General features: G+C 36.9%; 1 protein-coding gene across 1 annotated transcript in view; it reads right to left on the bottom strand.

Moving 5' to 3' along the window:
* Window positions 1-20,694, bottom strand: part of NBEA (neurobeachin) — a 513,899-nt gene that overhangs the window by 377,291 nt on the left and 115,914 nt on the right. The window contains 2 exon segments of the mRNA XM_035900172.1: window positions 8,558-8,704; window positions 15,285-15,404. Of these exon segments, the coding sequence (XP_035756065.1) occupies window positions 8,558-8,704; window positions 15,285-15,404 (267 nt within the window).

A 20,694-nucleotide genomic window follows, 5' to 3' on the forward strand; every position in this document is an offset into this window, starting at 1 on the left:
CATCAACATGTCAATATAATATTTGATATTTTATGTAGTATTATTTTTCTCTCTTTTCAGCAGCAGTGTTAATAAGTTTCAGAAGTAACTATCTGGAAGAAATGTATCATGTTAAACAGCTATAAATATGTTAAAATAAAAAAATTGAGCATACAACACATTGGAAATTTTTATTGTTCTTGAACATACCCTGATTCATATCTGATCTAAAACCAGGGTGTCTGGCAACACTGACGAATCAATCAATCAATCACAAGATAGATAGATTTCTGTCTTTCTGCAAAGCGTTGTCAGATTTACCTGGCACATAACTACTTTTGCATGCAACAGCATTTGACAGTGTCAAAAAGACAACCAGTAGTGACACACAGTGCTGTGCTGATACCAGTAAAGCAAATTTGTTAGAAATTATGACCATTTAATTAAAGATATATATATATAAAGTTATATTTCCAAAATCTTTACTCAGTTTAAAATAATTTCTTGCTGAGGTTAATTACAAATAATTTTGCATGTTTTCACTGCATATAGGCATCACAATTCTCTTTATCCCTTTGGTCCTATCAAATCTTACCGTCCCTTCCCCCACACAGTGAGAAATCCTGTATCATGAAACTATAGAAAGTACTATCACTAGGGTTTTGGTTATCCAGGTTAGAAGAATTAAAACAGGCAACTGGCAGGCTATCAGTTACTCTTTCCAAACATGTTACAGGTTCCTACTGATTACATAAACCCATAAACCACGTCCAGCTTTTGCAGAGCTCTCAAGACTGCTGGAAACCCTGACAGAATTCTTTTGCTTACAGCCAAATGATGGGAAAGCACATCTGCTCAAGTGACTATGAGGAAAGGCTGAGAGAGTTGGGATTGTTCTGCAGGAAAGAAGCTTCAGGGGGGATCTCGCCAATGTGTATGAATATCTGAAGGGAAGGTGCAAAGAAGATGTAGTCACGCTCTTCTCAGTGGTGCCCAGTGACAGGATCAGACGCAACAGGAACAAACTGAAACACAGGAGGTTCCCTCTGAAGGTCAGGAAACACTTTTTCAGTGTGACGGTGCCCAGCAAGGTAGTAGAATTTCCATCTTCAGAGATATCCAAAAGCTGTCTGGACACGGTTCTGGGCAACTGGCTCTAGGTGGCCCTGCTTGAGCAGGGGCGTTGGACCAGATGACCTCCAGAGGTCCTTTCCAACAACCTCAACCATTCTGTGACTGTGATTTGCATTTGGGTTAGGAGTCCATTTTGTAGAAAAAACAGTGAACCCCACTTATTGCTCTGTTCATACAGCAAAGCTGTTCAGAACCAAAGAGACTTCCTTTTGGCTGAAACTCATTGTCGTCCAACTGGTGACAGTCATTCAGCCCAAAGGATCAGACTACAATCAATATGAAGTAAAATCCCCAAAATATAAACACTGTGGGTATTCAGCCCTCAGTACCGAACATTTTAATCTAGAAATGGGTTCCTACAGTTCCATGCTTCTACTGAAGTAGAAAAACCCCAAAGAATTAGTATTATGCTTAGAGTTTGAGAGCTGGCTCTCTGTTGATATGGCTGGCTACATCTCACTTATCAGGAAATGCCTGCTACAGATTACAGATTTTTCCTGAGGAAGGTGATGTGTTTCTCCACATAGAGCATTTTTAACTCTACAGATAAATCTCTGTGCACTATCTGCACAGACAGAAATAATTTAGTGATTTCATTGATTTCCAAAGATATGTGTTCTGCACGTACTATATTTTGATGGTTTACCACATGAAAACACTTCTTACCTGGAAAATTTTTCATGCCTCTAAGCTTTATCAGATCTCAAAGCTCAGAATGTATTACCTCTTGTCCTGGTTTCAGCTGGGATAGAGTTAATTCTCTTCCTAGTAGCTGGCATAGTGCTGTGTTTTGGATTTAGCATGAGAATAATGTTGATAATACCCTGATGTTTTAGTTGTTGCCAAGCAGTGCTTACACCAGTCCAGGACTTTTCAACTTCCCCTGCTCTGCCAGGTGCACAAGAAGCTGGGAGGGGGCACAGCCAGGACAGCTGACCCCAACTGGCCCAAAGGCTATTCCAGACCATATGACATCATGCTCAGTATAGAAACTGGGGGGAGCTGGCTGTGGCACTGGCCAGGTGTTGGTCAGTGGGTTGGTGAGCAGTTGCATCACTTGCTTTTCCTGGGTTTTGTTCCTCTCTCTTGATGTTTTCCTTTTCATTATAACTTATTATTATTATTGTTATCATCATCATTACTTTATTTAAATCCATGAATTTTCTTACTTTTGCTCTTCAGATTCTCTCCCCCAACCCACTGGGGGGCGGGTGTGTGTGCGTGTGTGTGTGTGAGCAAGCAGCTGTGTGGTGCTTGGTTGGTGCCTGGGGTTAAACCATGACATCCCCTTATTCTACACCATCTACATCAAGCTCAGGTCCTACCCTTTCTAATACATTCCAATTAATCACCACCACTTTCCCCACCTTTTGATATACACACAGATATCATTCCCTTAGTCCAGTCTAAAATGTCTGTTGAGTTCATTTAGTCCATGACTTTGAGCTCCATCTGTCATAACAGTCTTTCAGGGCAGGACAGATGGTGTGTGGTGTTGGATTGTTGCACACTGAAGCCAGTTCTGATTCCATCATAACTGTACTTTGCTTGGTTTCATCAAAATTCATTCTTCATTCATCAGGGTGATTCTTACTGTAACACCACTGATATAGCACATAGCAACCATTAAAGTGATTACGTGCAGTATTATATATCAACTAACATCATACAATTCAGTTCATCAGCTATTTTCACCCAAAATCAAATCCCCTTGTACACATTAGACTTCCCCATCCTTTTGCATTACCCACCCATTGGCAAAACTGTCCTTCAGAAGGATTTGGACTGTTTTCTTCCCTTTCTCGAAAACTTCATCTGCTGTGTTGCCCCACACAATGTCATCAATGGACTCAGATGTTCTGGAGCTTCACCCTGTTCCATTGCAGTCTGGATCAGTCCATGGCAAATAGTAGGGCTGTGTTTCCACCCCTGGGGCAGTCGATTCCAGGTGTACTGGATGCCCCTCCAAGTGAAAGCAAACTGTGGCCTGCACTCTGCTGCCAAAGGGATTGAGAAAAACGCATTAGCGATACCAACTGTGGCAACCACTTGGCTGCCTTTGACTCCAGTTCATGTTGAAGTTCTAGCATGTCTGGCATGGCAGCACTCAATGGCAGTGTGACTTCATTCAGGCCACGATAGTCTACTGTCAGTCTCCACTCTCCATCAGACGCTCGCACTGGCCATATGGAACTGTTAAAGGGTGAGTGGGTCTTGCTGATCACCCCTTGGCTCTCCAGTCAATGAATCAGCTTAGGGATGGGAATCAGGGAGTCTCAGTTGGTGCGATATTGCTGACAGTGTACTGTTGTGGTAGTAATTGGCACCTGTTGTTCTTTGACGCTCAGCAACCCCACAACAGAAGGGTCCTTTGAGAGACTGGGCAAAGTAGACAGCTGCTTAATTTCCTCTGTCTCCAAGGCAGCTATGCCAAAAGCCCACCAGTACCCCTTTGGGTCTTTGAAATACCCTCTCCTGAGGTAGTCCATGACAAGGATGTACAGACCGTCTGGGCTCAGTGAGGTGCTTTTGCCACTCATTCCCAGTAAGGCTCACTTCAGCGTCCAATACAGTTAGCTGTTGGGATACCCCTGTCACTCCCAAAATACAGATGTGTTCTGCCCCTGTATAGCTTGACGGCATTAGGGTACACTCCCCCCAGTTTCTATACTGAGTATGATGTCATATGGTATGGAATAGCCTTTGGGCCAGTTGGGGTCAGCTGTCCTGGCTGTGCCCCCTCCCAGTTTCTTGTGCACCTGGCAGAGCAGGGGAAGCTGAGAAGTCCTGGACTGGTGTAAGCACTGCTTGGCAACAACTAAAACATCAGGGTGTTATCAACATTATTCTCATGCTAAATCCAAAACACAGCACTATGCCAGCTACTAGGAAGAGAATTAACTATCCCAGCCAAAACCAGGACACATCTATATAGTTTTTCATAACTTTTCCATTTAAAAAATATGTAAGTGTTTCAACACAAAATTTGTGTGGTTTCATTACCATGAAATTTCACAACTTTCTAAATCACTTAAGTTAAAATAAAATCAGTGTTATAAACAAATTTTGGCATTAATCTACCTCCTAGTTTTCCGTGTTTACTATGCCTCAAGAATTTATCAGACATCACTATTTGAAGGTCAGGCACAAATAAGTTATGAATCAATATAATACTGCCTCACAGTTTTTTGAGAAAAACAAGAATTAAAGGGACATTCTGCCTAACAAAAGTGATCATAAATTCAAATGCTAGTATCCTACCCAAAAGTTTATTATAACAGAATGGAAAGAGAGGCTACAAATTCTGAGATATGACACTCCTTTATTACTAATGTCGATCAACAGAAAGAGAAAAGAAATTCAGTATATGCATACTGTACTGGGGACTTTGGAAAATACAGCCACAGGAGGATAGCAGAGTCTGTCAAGCATATAAGCTCAAATTGCAAATGGTTAGTTACTGGTCACTGAAGGAATGCAACTTTGAGATGTGGCAGAAGCACTGTGAGGGCATAAAGACAGCAAAAAAGAACCTTAGATTTAACATATTCTGTATCTGGTAAAAATATATACAGGATCCATAAAGAAGGTATAAAGGATAGTTTTTGCCCCTAGAGGAATGGGAGAGGGAACAGAGAGAGCTGAGAATTACTCAAGCACTGTCTTCTCCAGTAAAAGAAGCTGTGCTTGATCAGGACCACTACTTAAACACCAGTAGCAAAAGTGCTGCTTTTAGATCTACTATTCACCCCATTTTGCTACTGTAGGTTCAGCATCCATACATAAAATATTGCCTTGTAGTCTATAATTGGCTTAAGCAAATTTGAATTTTCAAGAGTATTTTGTGTGACAAGATTTGTACTGCAGCACTGAGCAAGAGCAAACTCATATGCAGCAACATATGGAATAATCTGGTAACTTGTTTTGAAATGTGTATGGGAGGTTTAAGAGGGGTGGCACAGATTTGAGAGGTCTATTAGGACAGGGCTTTGTTGAAACATCCTTTTATAAACAGCACCAAACACTGCTATCAGATGCATCTCTTCCTCCCGCATTACCTTCCTTGCCCCTCTACTCTGTGTTTATCAGCCCCTCAGGATCCCAGCTGAGACACGCTTCCCTCTTCTTTGCTGCCTGGGAACAATGATGGGTAGCAGAAAAAGCACAGTGAGAGCAAGGATGCTGCTCCCATTTCTGTTTTCTTTCTGCAACCTCTAGAAACTGGAAGTGTCAAGGCAGTAGGTAAGAGTCCTGTTCCGCAGCTGCAAGACTTCAAATGAGCATGCTTTATTACAGATGAAACATGGGAATGCAAATATTGAATTCTACTATGCTTCTACTAAATATAATGTAAAATTTCAAGAAACTTTATAGATTAATTTGGGAAGACTTAACGGGAAGAGGCAGATCGCATGGTTCTACTGCCAGTATATTTTCCTCTCTTCCCCTCTGAAAATTTTCATCAGAGTTTGTTTGAAAAAACCCCAGGCCTTTTGCCACAACTGAAAATTTAGTATTTCAAAGCAAACTATCTATTTGCTTAATAAATAAATTTTTATATTAAGGCATGTTGGCTACAAATACATTAATTCATATGTTGAGCAAGACCAGCATAGAAGCATTATGAACTGTTTCTATGTTATAATATTCTGTAAGCATGTAATGTGCAATAAATAATATAAATATTATACATATAGATATAAATATTCTATATAAATAGTAAATAAAGCTTATTTTAATTACTTCTCTAGTTAATCCTAAAATCCATTGCTTCTACCTGCATCACAGAATAGGGGTAGAACAAGGTGAAACAGATTCACTTTTCTTTGTAGATCAAGATCTTCCTTTTCCTGAACTTTGTGGCTTTGGTATGATTTGCAACATTACATACTACATATATTCATAGATATGTGCCTACTGTGCTGTCCTGAGCTCTGGTATGCTGGTAGAATATGCAGATTTCTCTGTATTCCAGAGGTCTTAATGGCAGTTATTTTAGGCTAGGGGCATTATGAATGTTGTGAGGGTAGCCGAATGAGAGGCAAAATCATAGACTCTTGTGATGAACAAAGCAGGCAGAGCACTAAATAAGTGATGGTCATTTTCCCTAAAGAATCAGAATGCTGGGCTATAGTGGACTAAAGTAAAAATTGTAAATCAAAGGAACTACCACAGTCACAGGAAAGAAAAATACTTCTGTATTAAGACATTCTACAAAAATTCTCAAGTACTTTGAATAATCCTCCTTTGGGAGAAAAGCTTTGGCACAACCAAAGTTCACAATGCATCTAGAATAGTTGCTGTTCTGGGAAAGTTGAACAGTTGATTCTCCCAGTTGGCTAACAGTACCAACAATTAGAATGAACGGGACATGTAGTGAACTTAAGAAAAGTTTCTGAAAGGCCAGTTTGCATCAACAAGTTAGGTAAGAGCAAGAATGTGACCTCTAATTTCCACCAATTTGAGCTATGTGTCAGTTGAGGCTCCCCTGGACTATGAAATACCATACTGAAGTGTCCTGAACTGATGGACATTTGCACCCCCACAGAATCTGAAAGAATGTACAAAAATAATCTTAAGCGAGACATGAAAGAGGCAAGGTTTGAGTGAAAGCCACAATCAGTGCCCTGAGATCTCTAAATTACAGGACATGGCTCCTTTTTTCGGTTGTGGGTAAACCTTGGGTTGGAAGAAGGTGAGAAAGAGAGAGTTATGTTTTGTCTTATTTTATGGAAATAAGGAAGTTAAAGAAAGAAATTGTGTTATTTCTAGGGTCCTGCTGTAAGAACCTGCTCTTTTTAACTGCTATTTGTAAAATCTACTTTCAGATTCTTAGACAAGGAATGAAATTACATTAGAGAGGAAGGAGGCATTAACTGTGCTGGGAACACAACCTAAACCTAAAACCATGATATACCAAAGAAGAATATCCTCAAAGTATTAAAGTTCATCTAACTGACAACCTACGAAAATCAGTAAAAAGCTACAGGTGTGTAGAGGTGTAGTTTAAGGGAAGCCTATGAATCAAGCAAGGTAATTTGACAATGCAGTAATGAGGTTAGTGCAGTAGCTACTGGAAACATCGTTTAGTGTGAAAGCATGTATGCCTTACAAACCCCTTCAACACTCACAAAATATTACATAACAATTTTCACTTCTTGAAAAAAATGAAAGCATTATTCCTATTTTGCTATCACATGAGTATGCTGCTCAAATCCAGGAACTTAATAAATTCATAAAGATTTACTACATTTATTATTAAGAAGTATAAGGTTACATTATTTTGTATGACAAAAAAAAACATTTGCAAAATTATTTGTTCAAACAAAATACAGTATTAAGTTTGAAATAAAGTACTCCTTGTTTGCACAGGTGATACACTTCTCTTGACTGACTGAACATTTTTGTTTCAAGGCAGGTTTTAACCACCAACTATATGCAATAGACTTTCTCTTCTCCACGTGACCTTGACATATATTTGGCTATTCACAGTCCATACCATAAAAGGTATTTTCAACTATTGCTGTCATTCAGGTGCTAGCTGTCATTAAATGATTCAGAACAATCATTTTCAGCACACCAAATTAATAGCATTAGAATCCAAAAATTGATTTTTACTAGCTATTTTTAAAAGCTTTTATTTTCAGAGTGTATGATATATACCAAAAAACTGAAAGTCTACTTCAGGTGATACTGCAAATTTCACAAATCAGAAAAAGAAAATTTGGGAATAATTGATGGTAGAAATTCAATGGTGTTTAGCTGGGGTAAGATTCCTTTTCAAGCCTTCTCCACTAGGCAGTTTCTGCAGAAATCTACATTGTTTTTCTTGATGAAATAATACTATATACAGCCCTTCCAAGACATAAGTGTTCATTCTAGAGAACCAAGTGTATGCATGCACCATTAATTTGTCCAAACTGTCCCCTAAATGTCACTGGCAAAGAATGAATAAAAAGCTCGACTTTTACCTCAGCAAGACCTCTAGGGGTCCCTTCCAACCCAAAACATTCTATAATTCTATGATTCTATGAAGAGTGTTTGAAATTGTGCATTTGAACACAACTGCTTTATTATGTCTTGTTGAACGTTAAGCTGCCTTAACTCAGGTTTTAAACACAAACAGTAGAGAAGAAAGTTTTTCCCCTGGTATTCAGTACACCAAATACAAAATTGCTCTAATCTGATTGTGTCCCAAAGTCACAAATTTCACATACAAACATGTTTCAGCCATCCTTTAAAGAAATAACTTGCATCTTTCAAAAAGTTGGTGGAAATTAAGGTTAGTTAGGATACCTGAAGAAATATTCTTCTTTTGCTGAAAACAAATCACATAGCTCTACATGTTCCTAAGAGAAGTATCTACATGCATGCATATCTTCAAACTATATCTATCAATTATTTTCTTTTTTTCAGTTTTAAGGTTTTTAAGATCCATTATTACCTTATATCCAGGTCCTAACTGGTGTATTGCAAAAATCTGTGCTGGGTTGAGTGCTTCGGTGAATACATATACTGCTCCAAGCTGGCCACAGAACACTCTATTAGCATCAGCAGTCTCCGAAGAGCCAAGAAAACATTTATCATAGCTCTGTATCAGAAAGAGGTAATGTTAATGCTGTTTAGTCATACAAACTATACAATGAAATAATATTCATGTACAGTTACTGAAGCCAAAAAAATAAAGGGAAACTGTAATTAAGAAAATAAATCAATCGTTTATTACTTCAGTACCTGACTCCCTGTAGTGAACAACTTCATTTTGAATATTGTAGCATTAATTGTTTTACAGGTCAGTATAACAATGCTGTTACGACTGGCTGCTAGGATTTGTTTATTAATTGTTCAACATACAACAGAGAAAATTAGAACAGTACATTCAAGTACCAAGTAACCTTCCCTATTGCCTTCTAGGAAATATTAAAGCCTTGAAGTTCCTTGTAATTATAATCAGAACTCCCACTGCTAACACACGAGAACACACACTGAAATGCACTCTTCTTTCACTGTTGTGCTAACAGAGCTAAACATCTCTAGCAGAAAAAAACAAATACGAATTTTTCTAGTTTGCAACTGGTGCACAGTCTTTCTTTATAACCACAGCATATAATGATTTGACCTTAAACTCCTCTTCCGTCTTCTTCCATAGTCAAAAGAGTTCTTTTCCTTTCCTCCTTCCAACAGCTATCCCTTTGCACAAAGACATTCTGCAGTTCTCCATCCGTCCATTTCCTATTACTTCAGATTTGAAGTGGCGTTGTGTGGGGTTTTTTTTTCCCCCAAATTTATATTTATTTTGGAAGAATTAGGTTAAGTTCTCCTGGTCCTTCCAAGAAAAAAGGCTTTCAGATGAGGTAAGAGTTAGGGTTAGGGTACCCAGAGAGGTAGTGGAGGCTCCATCCCTGGAAACATTCAAGGTCAGGTTGGATGGGGCTCTGAGCAACCTGATCTAGTTAAAGGTGACCCTGCTCACTGCAGGGGGGTTGGGCTAGATGATCTCTAAAGGTCCCTTCCAACCCAAAGCATTCTGTGATTCTGTGAAACAAATTTTAGGACTTAACTGTCTAGAATAAAGATCCGGGAAACTGGAAAACAAAATGTAGCACAAGAGGACAACAACAGGAAGCACAAGGATCTTTGAGAGTCTATTCTCTCTGCTTCCTTGAGTCACACGTACTTTATTTAATGGAAACAAGGATCAGGCCTCACTTTTTGAGCTGAATCAGCAAAACAGTAGAATCTGCATTAGGAAGACTGGTTTTTCATCTTGCTTGGCTGCTTAGTTTTACCCTGAGAAAAACTTTTGTCAGCTTGGAGAACAGAATCAAGTATGGTGAACTGCTACAGCAAGTGACCTAGGTGGACAAGCTACTAACAAGGAAAAGGGGATGCTGCCTAAACAATTAGGAAGAAGTCAAAGATCTGGAGCTCAGCTTTGCAATTAGGTGAGGTAAGAAGCATCTAGGATTTTATTGCTGATTTATTCTCCTTTTGACCAAATACCTCTTTTTCCCTTGGGATTTTTAAAATTTTTTATATATTTTTTTTGACGAAACTAAAAAAACCTAAAGCAATTCTGAGAAAAACTACATCAAAATTGATTCACAAAGCCATGTCCAGGATGCACAGTGCAAAAGATGGGATATGAGACTACTGTGACTACTCATGAATCTAATGGTGAAACTTCCTAACAATTTTCAGTTAGTTCAGTTTGAGAAACCTGGTCTAGTCGAAGGTGTCCCTGACCATGGCAGGGGGGTTGGAACCAGATGATCTTTAAGGCCCCTTCCAACCCAAACTGTTGATTCTGTGATTCATTAAAGTCTTGCTTAGCTTTCAAGGCTTTACTGACACTTGCACCGTCACTGTCAGATAGTGTTACGTCAATTCATGTTGAGCAATTGCCATTTTTAATGGTTATTTGAGAAGTTTGTTTAAGCTACTGATGCCACCCTTTTTCCTAGTTCATATTTACAAATTCTGAGACATACATTCCTGCCTATTACATGGGTATTTTCCTGGATTCTTCTAGTCATCATTAATTGTATTACAGCCATTGTAGCTCTCAATGGATTCTGAGTTTTACACATAATTACATTTTAGATCTATTAACCTGTACTAATTTCCAGTTCTATCTTTTTTCATTCTTACCAGATTCACATTTTCTGGTGCTTCACTCTGGATTAGGTGTTTCCATTATTTTTAATTGGAGGGGAGGGCTAACTTGTGATCTTCTGGTAGTTTTTATTCACTTTTGTTCCAGATGCCAAATAACCCGTAAACCTGATTGATTGATTGATTGATTGATTTAAAAATCAGCACCCAATACTCATAGCTCATTTGGTCTTCCTCCAACTATCTCACATTTCCGGAGTTTTAAACCTGATGGACACCAGCTGACCCAAGTTTGTTCTCCTATTTCTGTATATCCCTGGTAGTATGTCATTAATGACCCCAAGATGAGATGACTGACAGATCTGCTTCATTCAGTGCCTTGGTCGAAATCCTCCTATTTTATTTACATAGAAAATTAAACTCTTGGGACTCATCAACCTTTTGACTTAAGGACATAACTTTATCCTTAATATTACTGATGCTTATAAGCCTTCTTTCAAATGCAACCCAAGTGTTACTGGTGTCATCAAACTGTTGGCATTCCACCACTTACATCAACTTTTAAAATCCTTCTACAGTTTCCTTATCCTACAATGGAAATTCAAAGTTCTGTGAAAGATGTCAGGACGTCATCAATTTTATCTTAATGCAGCTATCTGAACAAAAATCTTCCACCAAACCTCATCATCCCCATATTCTACCCCTTGAAGAGAAGTTTTATGCCTTCTCTCATGTTACTTCCCAAAACTGGGGAAAATTCCTAATCTAACAGCTGTAATACCCAAACGCTTCCAATTTAACTTCCATCTCAAAGTGTATTTGGTCTTTTACAAATAATTAACTCCATAAGGTATATGGAGTTGATCATGACTACTGACCAGCTAGCAATTGCACATACTTGACTACATTATACCCTGCCATGCATTTCACTTCAACTTTTTGTCATAATCTCTAGCTATATTTACTCCTTGGAATATAAACTCAATTAGTTATTTCCCACTAGCTACTGCATCTTGTGTAGCACCCTAACACAATTAATCTCAGCATTGCTATGCTTTTTCTATTTCATTAAATAGTAATAATGAAGTCAGAGCCAAAAATGGCTCTATGGAGACAGTGTATCAGCAGCATTCACAACAGAAACACCTATACAAAGAAGTTTACAGTGTCTTCCCCTTTTTCATCCACACTCATATCTTCCCTCTAACATTTGGGCTGAACATTGTGCAACATCTTTAATACATGGATGTTGCCTCAATACAATGAAAAACCTTGCTGAAAGTTTGAGTGATTTAGAGCTTTGCACAGATGCCACATTTTGCAAATCCCTAGATGAAAATGTGTCTATTAAGACAACATACATTTGTGAAGAACACCGATGTGAAGCCTTATTGACTACCTCACGTAATATCCTGTATCTCGCTGCCCATATTACAGAAATGGTTAAGAACCCAGTGACTTCATGGTTGTATATAAATAAGAATGAATTGGAAGAAATACAAGGAAAAAATAACTAAAAATGAAAAATAAAAAAAATTTTAAAAAAGCATTTTTTTTAAGCTTTCACCCTTTTTGTCATCTGCATCTTTACTCCAGTGTCTTCCAGGATAGATGTGAAAATTTTAGACTGGGGTATTCTTCAGTTCTTGTTTGGATACAAAAGGTACATGTCAGATATTGAAAAAAATGTACAAAAAATACAAGAAAATTGTAATGCAAGATCAGTCTGGGAAAAAATAAATTCACAGTCTTTATCACAACAAACCCTATGCTTAAAATAAATTCAGTTCAGTCCCTTAATCTTAAACTCAATAATGCAAATCTAATGAATGTTTTATTAATCTAAAAAAATATTTAATCATAATGCATTTTGTTCAGCGGTAGCTTTGACACAGTGAGCAACTGAAAAAATCTTGTCCTCATTACATTTAGTGTTTTAAACACTACATCTCAATTATCTTACAATGTTCTTGTGTAAGAAAAGACTGAAAAGAGAAAAATGCACTTAGTCAACAATATGATATTCCTATCCCTTTCTCGGTTTTCACTGTTTTCACGACCTGTACTGTTAAATCTGTCAGTATATGTTAAGCACAATATATGATGTAAAGAAAAAAGAATGACTGGCTGACTTGCATAGCTTTTTCTTTCCCCCCAGAGCTACTGTGGTAAGGCATTTTCTTGTCATCTTGCAAGAGACTGAAGTAATATCCTAGTGGAAGGGTATGAAGTTAACAAAGAAGCTAGATAATTGCTCAAGATTTTCAAGGGAATACTTTTAAGAACTCAACCTTTATATTAAACAAGAAAGTTCTAATACAGTTAAAACAAGAGCTTCTCTTCCTAGCTAATGTATAATAGTGCTAAGGAGCCTATGTATGCACTCCCCTATTTTCCTTTCTATGCCTTTTACAGTTTCATTCATACATCTTTCCCGAATTTCTCCTACTTTCTATTCTGTTTCCTACTTCTGATATAAAAAATTTTTGTTATTAAAAAAATCCAGAGCTAATGATAACTAGTGTTTTTCGTAAGTCTGTTCTCCGGCAGACAAAGTAAAACCATAGCAGAAACTTAAAAGACTTCTATCAAAACGTCTAAATCTTCTTAAACCAATCCCACCTTAAGAAAAGATTGTACTGTGAAGAAAATATGAATAGAAGGAGCAGCTTTTCTTGCTAAGCATTTATCATTAAGGATTACAGATCTCCACACCATATAACTGGTAACTCAGCCCAGATCCTCTGAGACCTCAGCTGGCTTTTCAATCATCACATTCTCACCTATCACAGAAATGTTTATATTACCAAGGAGAAACCATGCTCATGCAAAAAGTGAAAGGCTTGCCTTTTTTTGCAAGTAGAAACGCTACCAAGAAAACAAAGAATGATGATCAGAGGCTTTGGCAAGCAGAGCTCCCCTACTTTAATTAATATGTAATATTTAAAATCTCCCTTTTCAAATCCAACTTTGCCTCTTGAATTTAGCAAAAAAACCAGTTAATTTCCTTAAGTGCAAAAAAGCTTCCTTATCCAATACAGGCAGTCAGAAATGACTGAGAATTATATTATAAATAAGAAATAACAAAAGTGTCACAATCTGATGAATCAGGCACCTCTGAAGTCTAGCACAGCTTTAGCTGAAGGCAAGCACAAGAGAAGCATTTTGTCTGCCATCCCCATCTGAAGCTTTGGGCCAGAAAGAGTGCCTGTTTTCTGCATCATTAGATGTAGACTCTCAAGCCTTCCAAAGTAGAAGGTGCAAAAAGGGAGCATAAACCAAAAATGCTGACACTTACATAGATTTCATTAAAAGAATTTAAATATAAAAAATAGGAAAACGGATGTATTTCCTGTAAGAATATACTGTTAATTTGAACTCAGCCCAATTAATAGATACAGGTGTATTTACAGGCATGCATGCAATCTTCTCCAGGTAAAAATGACTGTTTTCTGTCTGTGTGACAAGCAGATGCAAGATCACCATCTCTTTGCTCTGAGCTGACTAATGCTGTGCAACTGTGCATCTCAATATCTTGTAACTAGTTTGGATGGCCAATAATGGAGGACATATCTCTGTAAAAATTTACTACCCAAGAAAACTGCACAGTATTTCAGGGATGAAATTCTGTAGCAGTTAATTTGTACTTGCTAACAATATTAATTAAATATTAATACCTTAAACAGCACAGCATTTTTAATATTGGTCAACTGCCTATTTACTAATGTCAAGTCAAACAATAAAACACAAAATATGCTTGTTACAGGGAGACAGATGTAAGACTTCAGACTTTTTAATACTGTAAATCTCTTGACACTTCTCCATGTTTCTGTCTTCTATCTTTTACTTTTTGTTTCTCTATCTTCTTGGTTTAAATTGTAAACTCTGCATAGAAGAAATGATCTCTTACTATATTTATAGAGCTTAAAACCACATGACTCTGATTATAGCTCAGGCTGCTCAGTTCTACTGCAATTAAAAAAACTACTTAAAATTTAATGTTCAATAACACAAAAAGCATAGAAATCTTTTAACCATATCTTTAAGAAATATCTCCTCTAGAATCCAACACAGTACTTAATGTGACACAAAAATGAGTACTTCTGTTTACATTGGGAGTATGCATCATCATTTGGCAGAATGAATCAGTTTTTCCTGAGGACTTTTCTCAAGCTAAATCTGTACAATCTGTAACTCTACCACATTTTCCTACAGAAAAAGCTGAGTATTAATCCATTGTTATCAGTGTCCTCTATACGGTATCACATATTAAAAATATTAGCTATAACAGTCTCTCCAAACAAAATCTCTGAAAAATTCCTTAAAATAGCTATGCAAAATACAGCCAAAAAAATCCCCCAATATTCTAAAAAATATTAATATATAAAATCAATCACACTACATTTTATTAGGTACATATCTAAGAAAGGTTAAAGGAGAAAGTTAAAAAAAGAAGTTTTGCAATGATCTAGAGAAAACAAATACAGTACTTTTCTTTTTCAATTTACTATAAAATTAAAAGCTATGAGAAAGGGGGGGGGAAAAAAAAATCTTACATCATTGGTGTTAACATGCCAGGCCATGTCACCATAGGATACCAGCTGACCATTCACGTAGCATCGTATTTCACTGTTTCTCCATCGATTATAGATGTGTACGATGCTTATCATGTACCACTGTAAAGACATGGAGAATCAGTATGGAGAGGCATTTTTTGTGCTACAATTTAATGAATTGTGTTAAAAATAAGTGACCAGTCTTGTAAAGTTAAACAAACAGATAAATCCTTGCAAACTCATAAAACTAAAAGTCAAGTCACTGGAACTTCAAGTCCAGTCTAAATTTAATGATGTACCTACCTGCATCCATTTATGAGATTAGAACCAAAACCACATACATACAATTAAAAAGTTGAATACACTTCCATACCTGAAAATGTAATTTAATGTAAACACTATATGTTGTAACACAAAACACAACTGAGTTCTGATGGGAAATCCAGTTCCATGTATACTTACCTTAAGAAATTCCTATCACATATCTCTGCCTTTTCATCATAGCTCTCTGTCAGAAATTATTAAATGAAAGGGAAAAATTCACAACAGCAAATTTTACAGCCCAGTTTAAGATGTCATCCTGATTGCTTCATATGATTTTCTTCCTCTATTTTTTACCATTCCACCAGTTTTTAGACAACTGTCATATCATTAAAAATCCATTATTCAAACAGAGAAAGCATTACAGTAAAATACTTCCAAGTACAACTATGGTGATCTTTCAAATAATCTGTTCAACAGGAATCATTATGTCCATGATGAGTGAGTTCAAGAAGAAAACCTTAAGTTTCCTTTAAAACCAAACCTTTAAACTCATCTAAGACTAGGAATGGAAATTTTATCTTTAAGATCTGCAAATCAACTCATACTTAGCTATAATGGGTCTCTGTATTTCAAAATGTATACAAACCAGGCAAATATGGACATACTAGAGAAAGTCCAGAAGAGGCCACAAAGATGATTAAGTGATTGAAGCCTCTGACACATGAGGAGAGGGTGAGAAACGGGACTGTTTAGCCTGGGGAAGAGAAGGCTCAAGGGAATCTTATCCATATGTATAAATACTTGATGGGCGGGGGATAAAGAAGATGGAGCAGAGACTTCTCACTAGTATCCAATGACAGGACAAGAGGCAATGGGCACAAACTGAAATACAGGAAACTCCATTTAAACGTAGGTAAGAAGGGCAGTAGTAAGCAGTAAGGATAGTCAAACACTAGCACAGGTTGCTCAGAGAAACTGTGAAGTCTCCTTGCTTGGAGATATGAAAAACCTGACTGGACAACATCCAGAGCGACCTGCTGTAGGTGTCCCTTCTTTGAACAGGGGGTTACACTAGACTGTCTCAACATGTCCCTTTCCAATCTTAGTGATTCTGTGAAAAAGTCAGCTCATCTGCCTTGAAAACACCATTCCATATTTTAATAATTTGGAATAGTAATTTACAATTTACTTGTCTTCCCTTTCTTTGTATCTGTTTCAATTACTGTCTTTTGATTTCTATGTTCAGCTAAGTCTCTTTTTTTCAAAGCAGAGAACTTCTGCATCCCTTGGGGCATTATTTTAATGTCACTTGGTGACTCTCTCCCTGAGTCAGGGTAAGTAGGTACAGAGCTTACTAATATAAGAATCTGCCTCTCTGTATTAGATGAAATAAAAGCAAAAAGTTTTCATATGTTGATTTTGAAATCACACAGGGCACAGAATTACAAACAAACAAAAAAAATGCAGCAAAATATATTTTCATAATAATCGTTGCAGTAGTCCTCAAATTGAGCTGTATTCAGTTACATATCTGTAATATCGATATATGTTGGAATATACATTCCACATCTGTTTCCAGGTCTTTAAAAACTTATTTTCATTTTTTCCTCCTTAAAACCTACAGTTAACAGAAAGGAAAAAACCCTACTAATCATACAACAGTACATAAGAGTATCTCAATTCTTGCATAACCAAGTAAACAGATTTATTGGGCAATCCTAGATTAAGGATGTACTGCTACAGCTTGGGCTTCTGAAGTCATTTGTGGCCAGTCTTTTTTTTTTTTTTTCAAGCAACTATGAACAATTGTTTGTAAGCCACTGTCTCCCACCCCGCCCCCGCCCCCGCCAAACATCAAAAAACAAACCCGCAACTCAACAAGTAAATGTTGTTCCCTATTTTGTAGGCAGATTCTATTTTAGAAAGGAACACCCACCATAGATTCAACAAAATATTCATAACTCAAAGTCTAGAAGATTAACTGGTGACGATGCTAATCAGAAACAGAGTGCAAACCGCATGACTAGAGCTCTGCTTTCATCAACACTTCTTTCCTAAAGCTTCCACACCACCTAACATAAATCTCTTAGAAGAAAAATTCCCTTGTGCTCTTTCCTTCAAAAGTTAATTTCCCAATAATCTCTACTAAGTGATGATGATTTTAAATACCTTCATCCCAACAGCAGGCGTTCTTTGCAACAGGACTATTCAAAGTGGTACCTTTTATAACTATTTACTCATATGTCCAGTTCGGATACTTTTGTGGCACAAATCAGCTGTAAACCATAAGCCCCAAGTTTTATCCATTTATCTTCTACCTCTGATTTTTCTTTCACAGTGCTTTAAGAGCATTTTGGACAACAATACCATTTTGTAAGACTGTCCCTGTGTGTAGTTAAGCTTAACAGATGACTCATTCATTTGGAAATGAACAGTTCATTACTTTTGTTGAAACACATATAAGGAACTAAAATGAGCAATGCAATCTTGGGAGAGCTTTGGTGTCCACGTCAAACTTTAGGAAAATTATATAATCTACTTTTTATAATCCTTCCCCCCCCCTATGCTAGCCCTCATTCATGCACATGCAGCTGCTTTTAGTCCAAGTATCCTTTCCTCCACGCAACTTTTCTGAACATTTAGCATTGCTGCTATGTTAGAGCACTACCTATGTCTGTTAACTCTGGCCCACAAGGTAAGCTCTACAAAAAACATTGAGCTTTCTTTACTTGAATACACATGCATACACACACGCGCACGCGCACAGAGTCTATCCGAGCCTGTTATCATAACTAATCCAGTAAAAAAATTGCTCTTTTGCCTCCTGCACTTCCATCAACTAAATTTACATCTTAAACTGTAATTTCATTTTAGCCAGGAAAGTATTCAAGTATTAAAAAATGGTTTACTCTTTGTGTCATACTTGTCACTAGTATCAATCTAGATAAAATGAGTAACAAAGCTAGTTCCTAAAATAGAGGATGACAAACTCCACCAAGTTAAGTCCATAATGCATTCTTATTGACAGGAAAATAAAGGTCTTTCTGAAATTCCTGTTTGCTCACTCGATTCATATTGTTCTATCCCTATATTTTAACGAATATAAATTATCTTATTGCATGATAGCATAATTTCTTTAAGGCTAGAGGATTATAATGCCTAAAGTTCTTGGGGAATCCACATAGCATGTATCAACCAGCTCAAAAACCTGTTCTTATACAGTAAGAACCCTTCAAATCAACAGAAGTGGGGGACAAGACTTCCAGCGCAATACTGCATTGCTTTGTCCCTGATACGTTTATCTGTGTGTTTTCTATTTTTTCCTTCCCGCTTTTCTAGCTTCTGCCCCGTTTTGATGGTTACGAAATCAGGCATGATAATATGTAATTCTAAATATCAGCAAAGCCTTTTCCTAAAATATGTATAATTTTCGATCACCCATTTGTTTGACAAAATAGATTATATACCACAATTAAAAGTTTGGCAAATTTCATATTCAAATTTCTTTGGAACTTGGGGATGTAAGGTCCTGGCAATTAATTACTATCTTTTATATCGATTTCTATACTTCTTCTACTGACATTTCAATTTGAGACACTTCCTGATGCATCCCCATCGACTTGTCTTGTAGTAAACAATGATGCAATTAATTCATTTAGCTTTTTTGTTATGATACTATATTCCTCAAGGGCTCCTATTAAGCCTTAGTCATCTAATTGACCCTATGGACTGGAAAAAAAAAACTGAACTGACTTATTATTTTACATATAATTTACTATTACATACTTTCCTAAGTATTCTTCATTTTGATACAACTTCCACTTTCTGAACAAATTTTTACTTACAATGGTCTCTACTTTGCTATTTATCTGTGCTCAGGTATGCTGTGAGGAGCTTTTAAACTTTCTATTGGACTTTTTGGACTAATGGTATATTTGCTTTTAGCCTTCGTATCTTTGCATTTAAGCAATTTCTCTAACACTATCAAACACCTCCATCTTTTAACTGCTCCTCCTCTTTTTTTCTTTTTTAAGAAGTGAAGGCAGTTTTTTGCAGTTACTTTAAAAACAAAAATAGCCAATCCTGCATATAATTTAATACAGGGCATCACTCCCCTATTGGCAAGACCTGCCCCACTCTAAGTGCAATTAGAAATGAGTGCCCACTGACTGTCAAGTCAACAAAGCTTCTGATACTTCTGTCAATAACCTCATTTAAAATGCACATTCCAGTTTCTCTTATTTTTTTTAGACATGCAGAAGCAAATATATCTCTATGTCTCATAATTTCCTATTATCCATGTCTCATTTACATGAACCAACTTTGCTGATGTTGTACAGGCATTTTGTTGATTTCTCTCCTATTCTGTATCTGAGGACATGGTTTTCAGGACTTTACTACTATACAATGAACCAAACTATGCTGTATAATCTCACACACAATTTTTCTTCAACTTTTAGTTGAAAATTATTTTTATATTTTTAATTTTTGAAGTCAGTAATACAATTTTCTTTTAAGTTTTTCCTACAGACTTCTTCCCTATATCATTTTCTCAAAAATGCACCAAGACCATGCCTCTCTGCTATAACAAGAGCCTCCTTAGGTAGCACTCAAAGACACTTCAGATAACAGCCTGTCAATTTTTTATACTGCTGGAACCTTTCAAGTTTAATCACCCACTGCTGAGTAAGTCATATTCCTACTCTATAGCACAGTACAATCAGAGAGATGAGGCATCATGCACTAAGAATTTCCAAGATGTGGAACTTATTTCAGTCTATACTATGATGAGTAAAGGTGTTCAGGATTAGAAACACCAAAAAAAAAGCTGTTTGCTCTTGACTACAGTGGTTTCCTGTTCGTACTTACAGTTCATACAGAACAGCTCATACTGTTCGTACAAGGATTGATGTTGAGGCTGTAACTCAAGGGAGTGAAAATTACTGGGGGGTCACTAATACACTTAAATTTGACTTTGGATCCCCAAAAGCAGTATAGACATACTAAACACAACACTGCCAAAGCTAGTTTAGCTTTGTGGAGAGGTCGGACTATTATACTACACCCACATTCTCTATTTGGGGATATGATGACCAAATTTCTCCATTTATTTTTATAAATACTTGCTTTTATAATCTTGTTAAAA

Source organism: Egretta garzetta, unplaced genomic scaffold (genome assembly GCF_000687185.1).
Source record: "Egretta garzetta isolate BGI_Z169 unplaced genomic scaffold, ASM68718v1 scaffold40, whole genome shotgun sequence".
NCBI classification, from domain to species: Eukaryota; Metazoa; Chordata; class Aves; order Pelecaniformes; family Ardeidae; genus Egretta; species Egretta garzetta.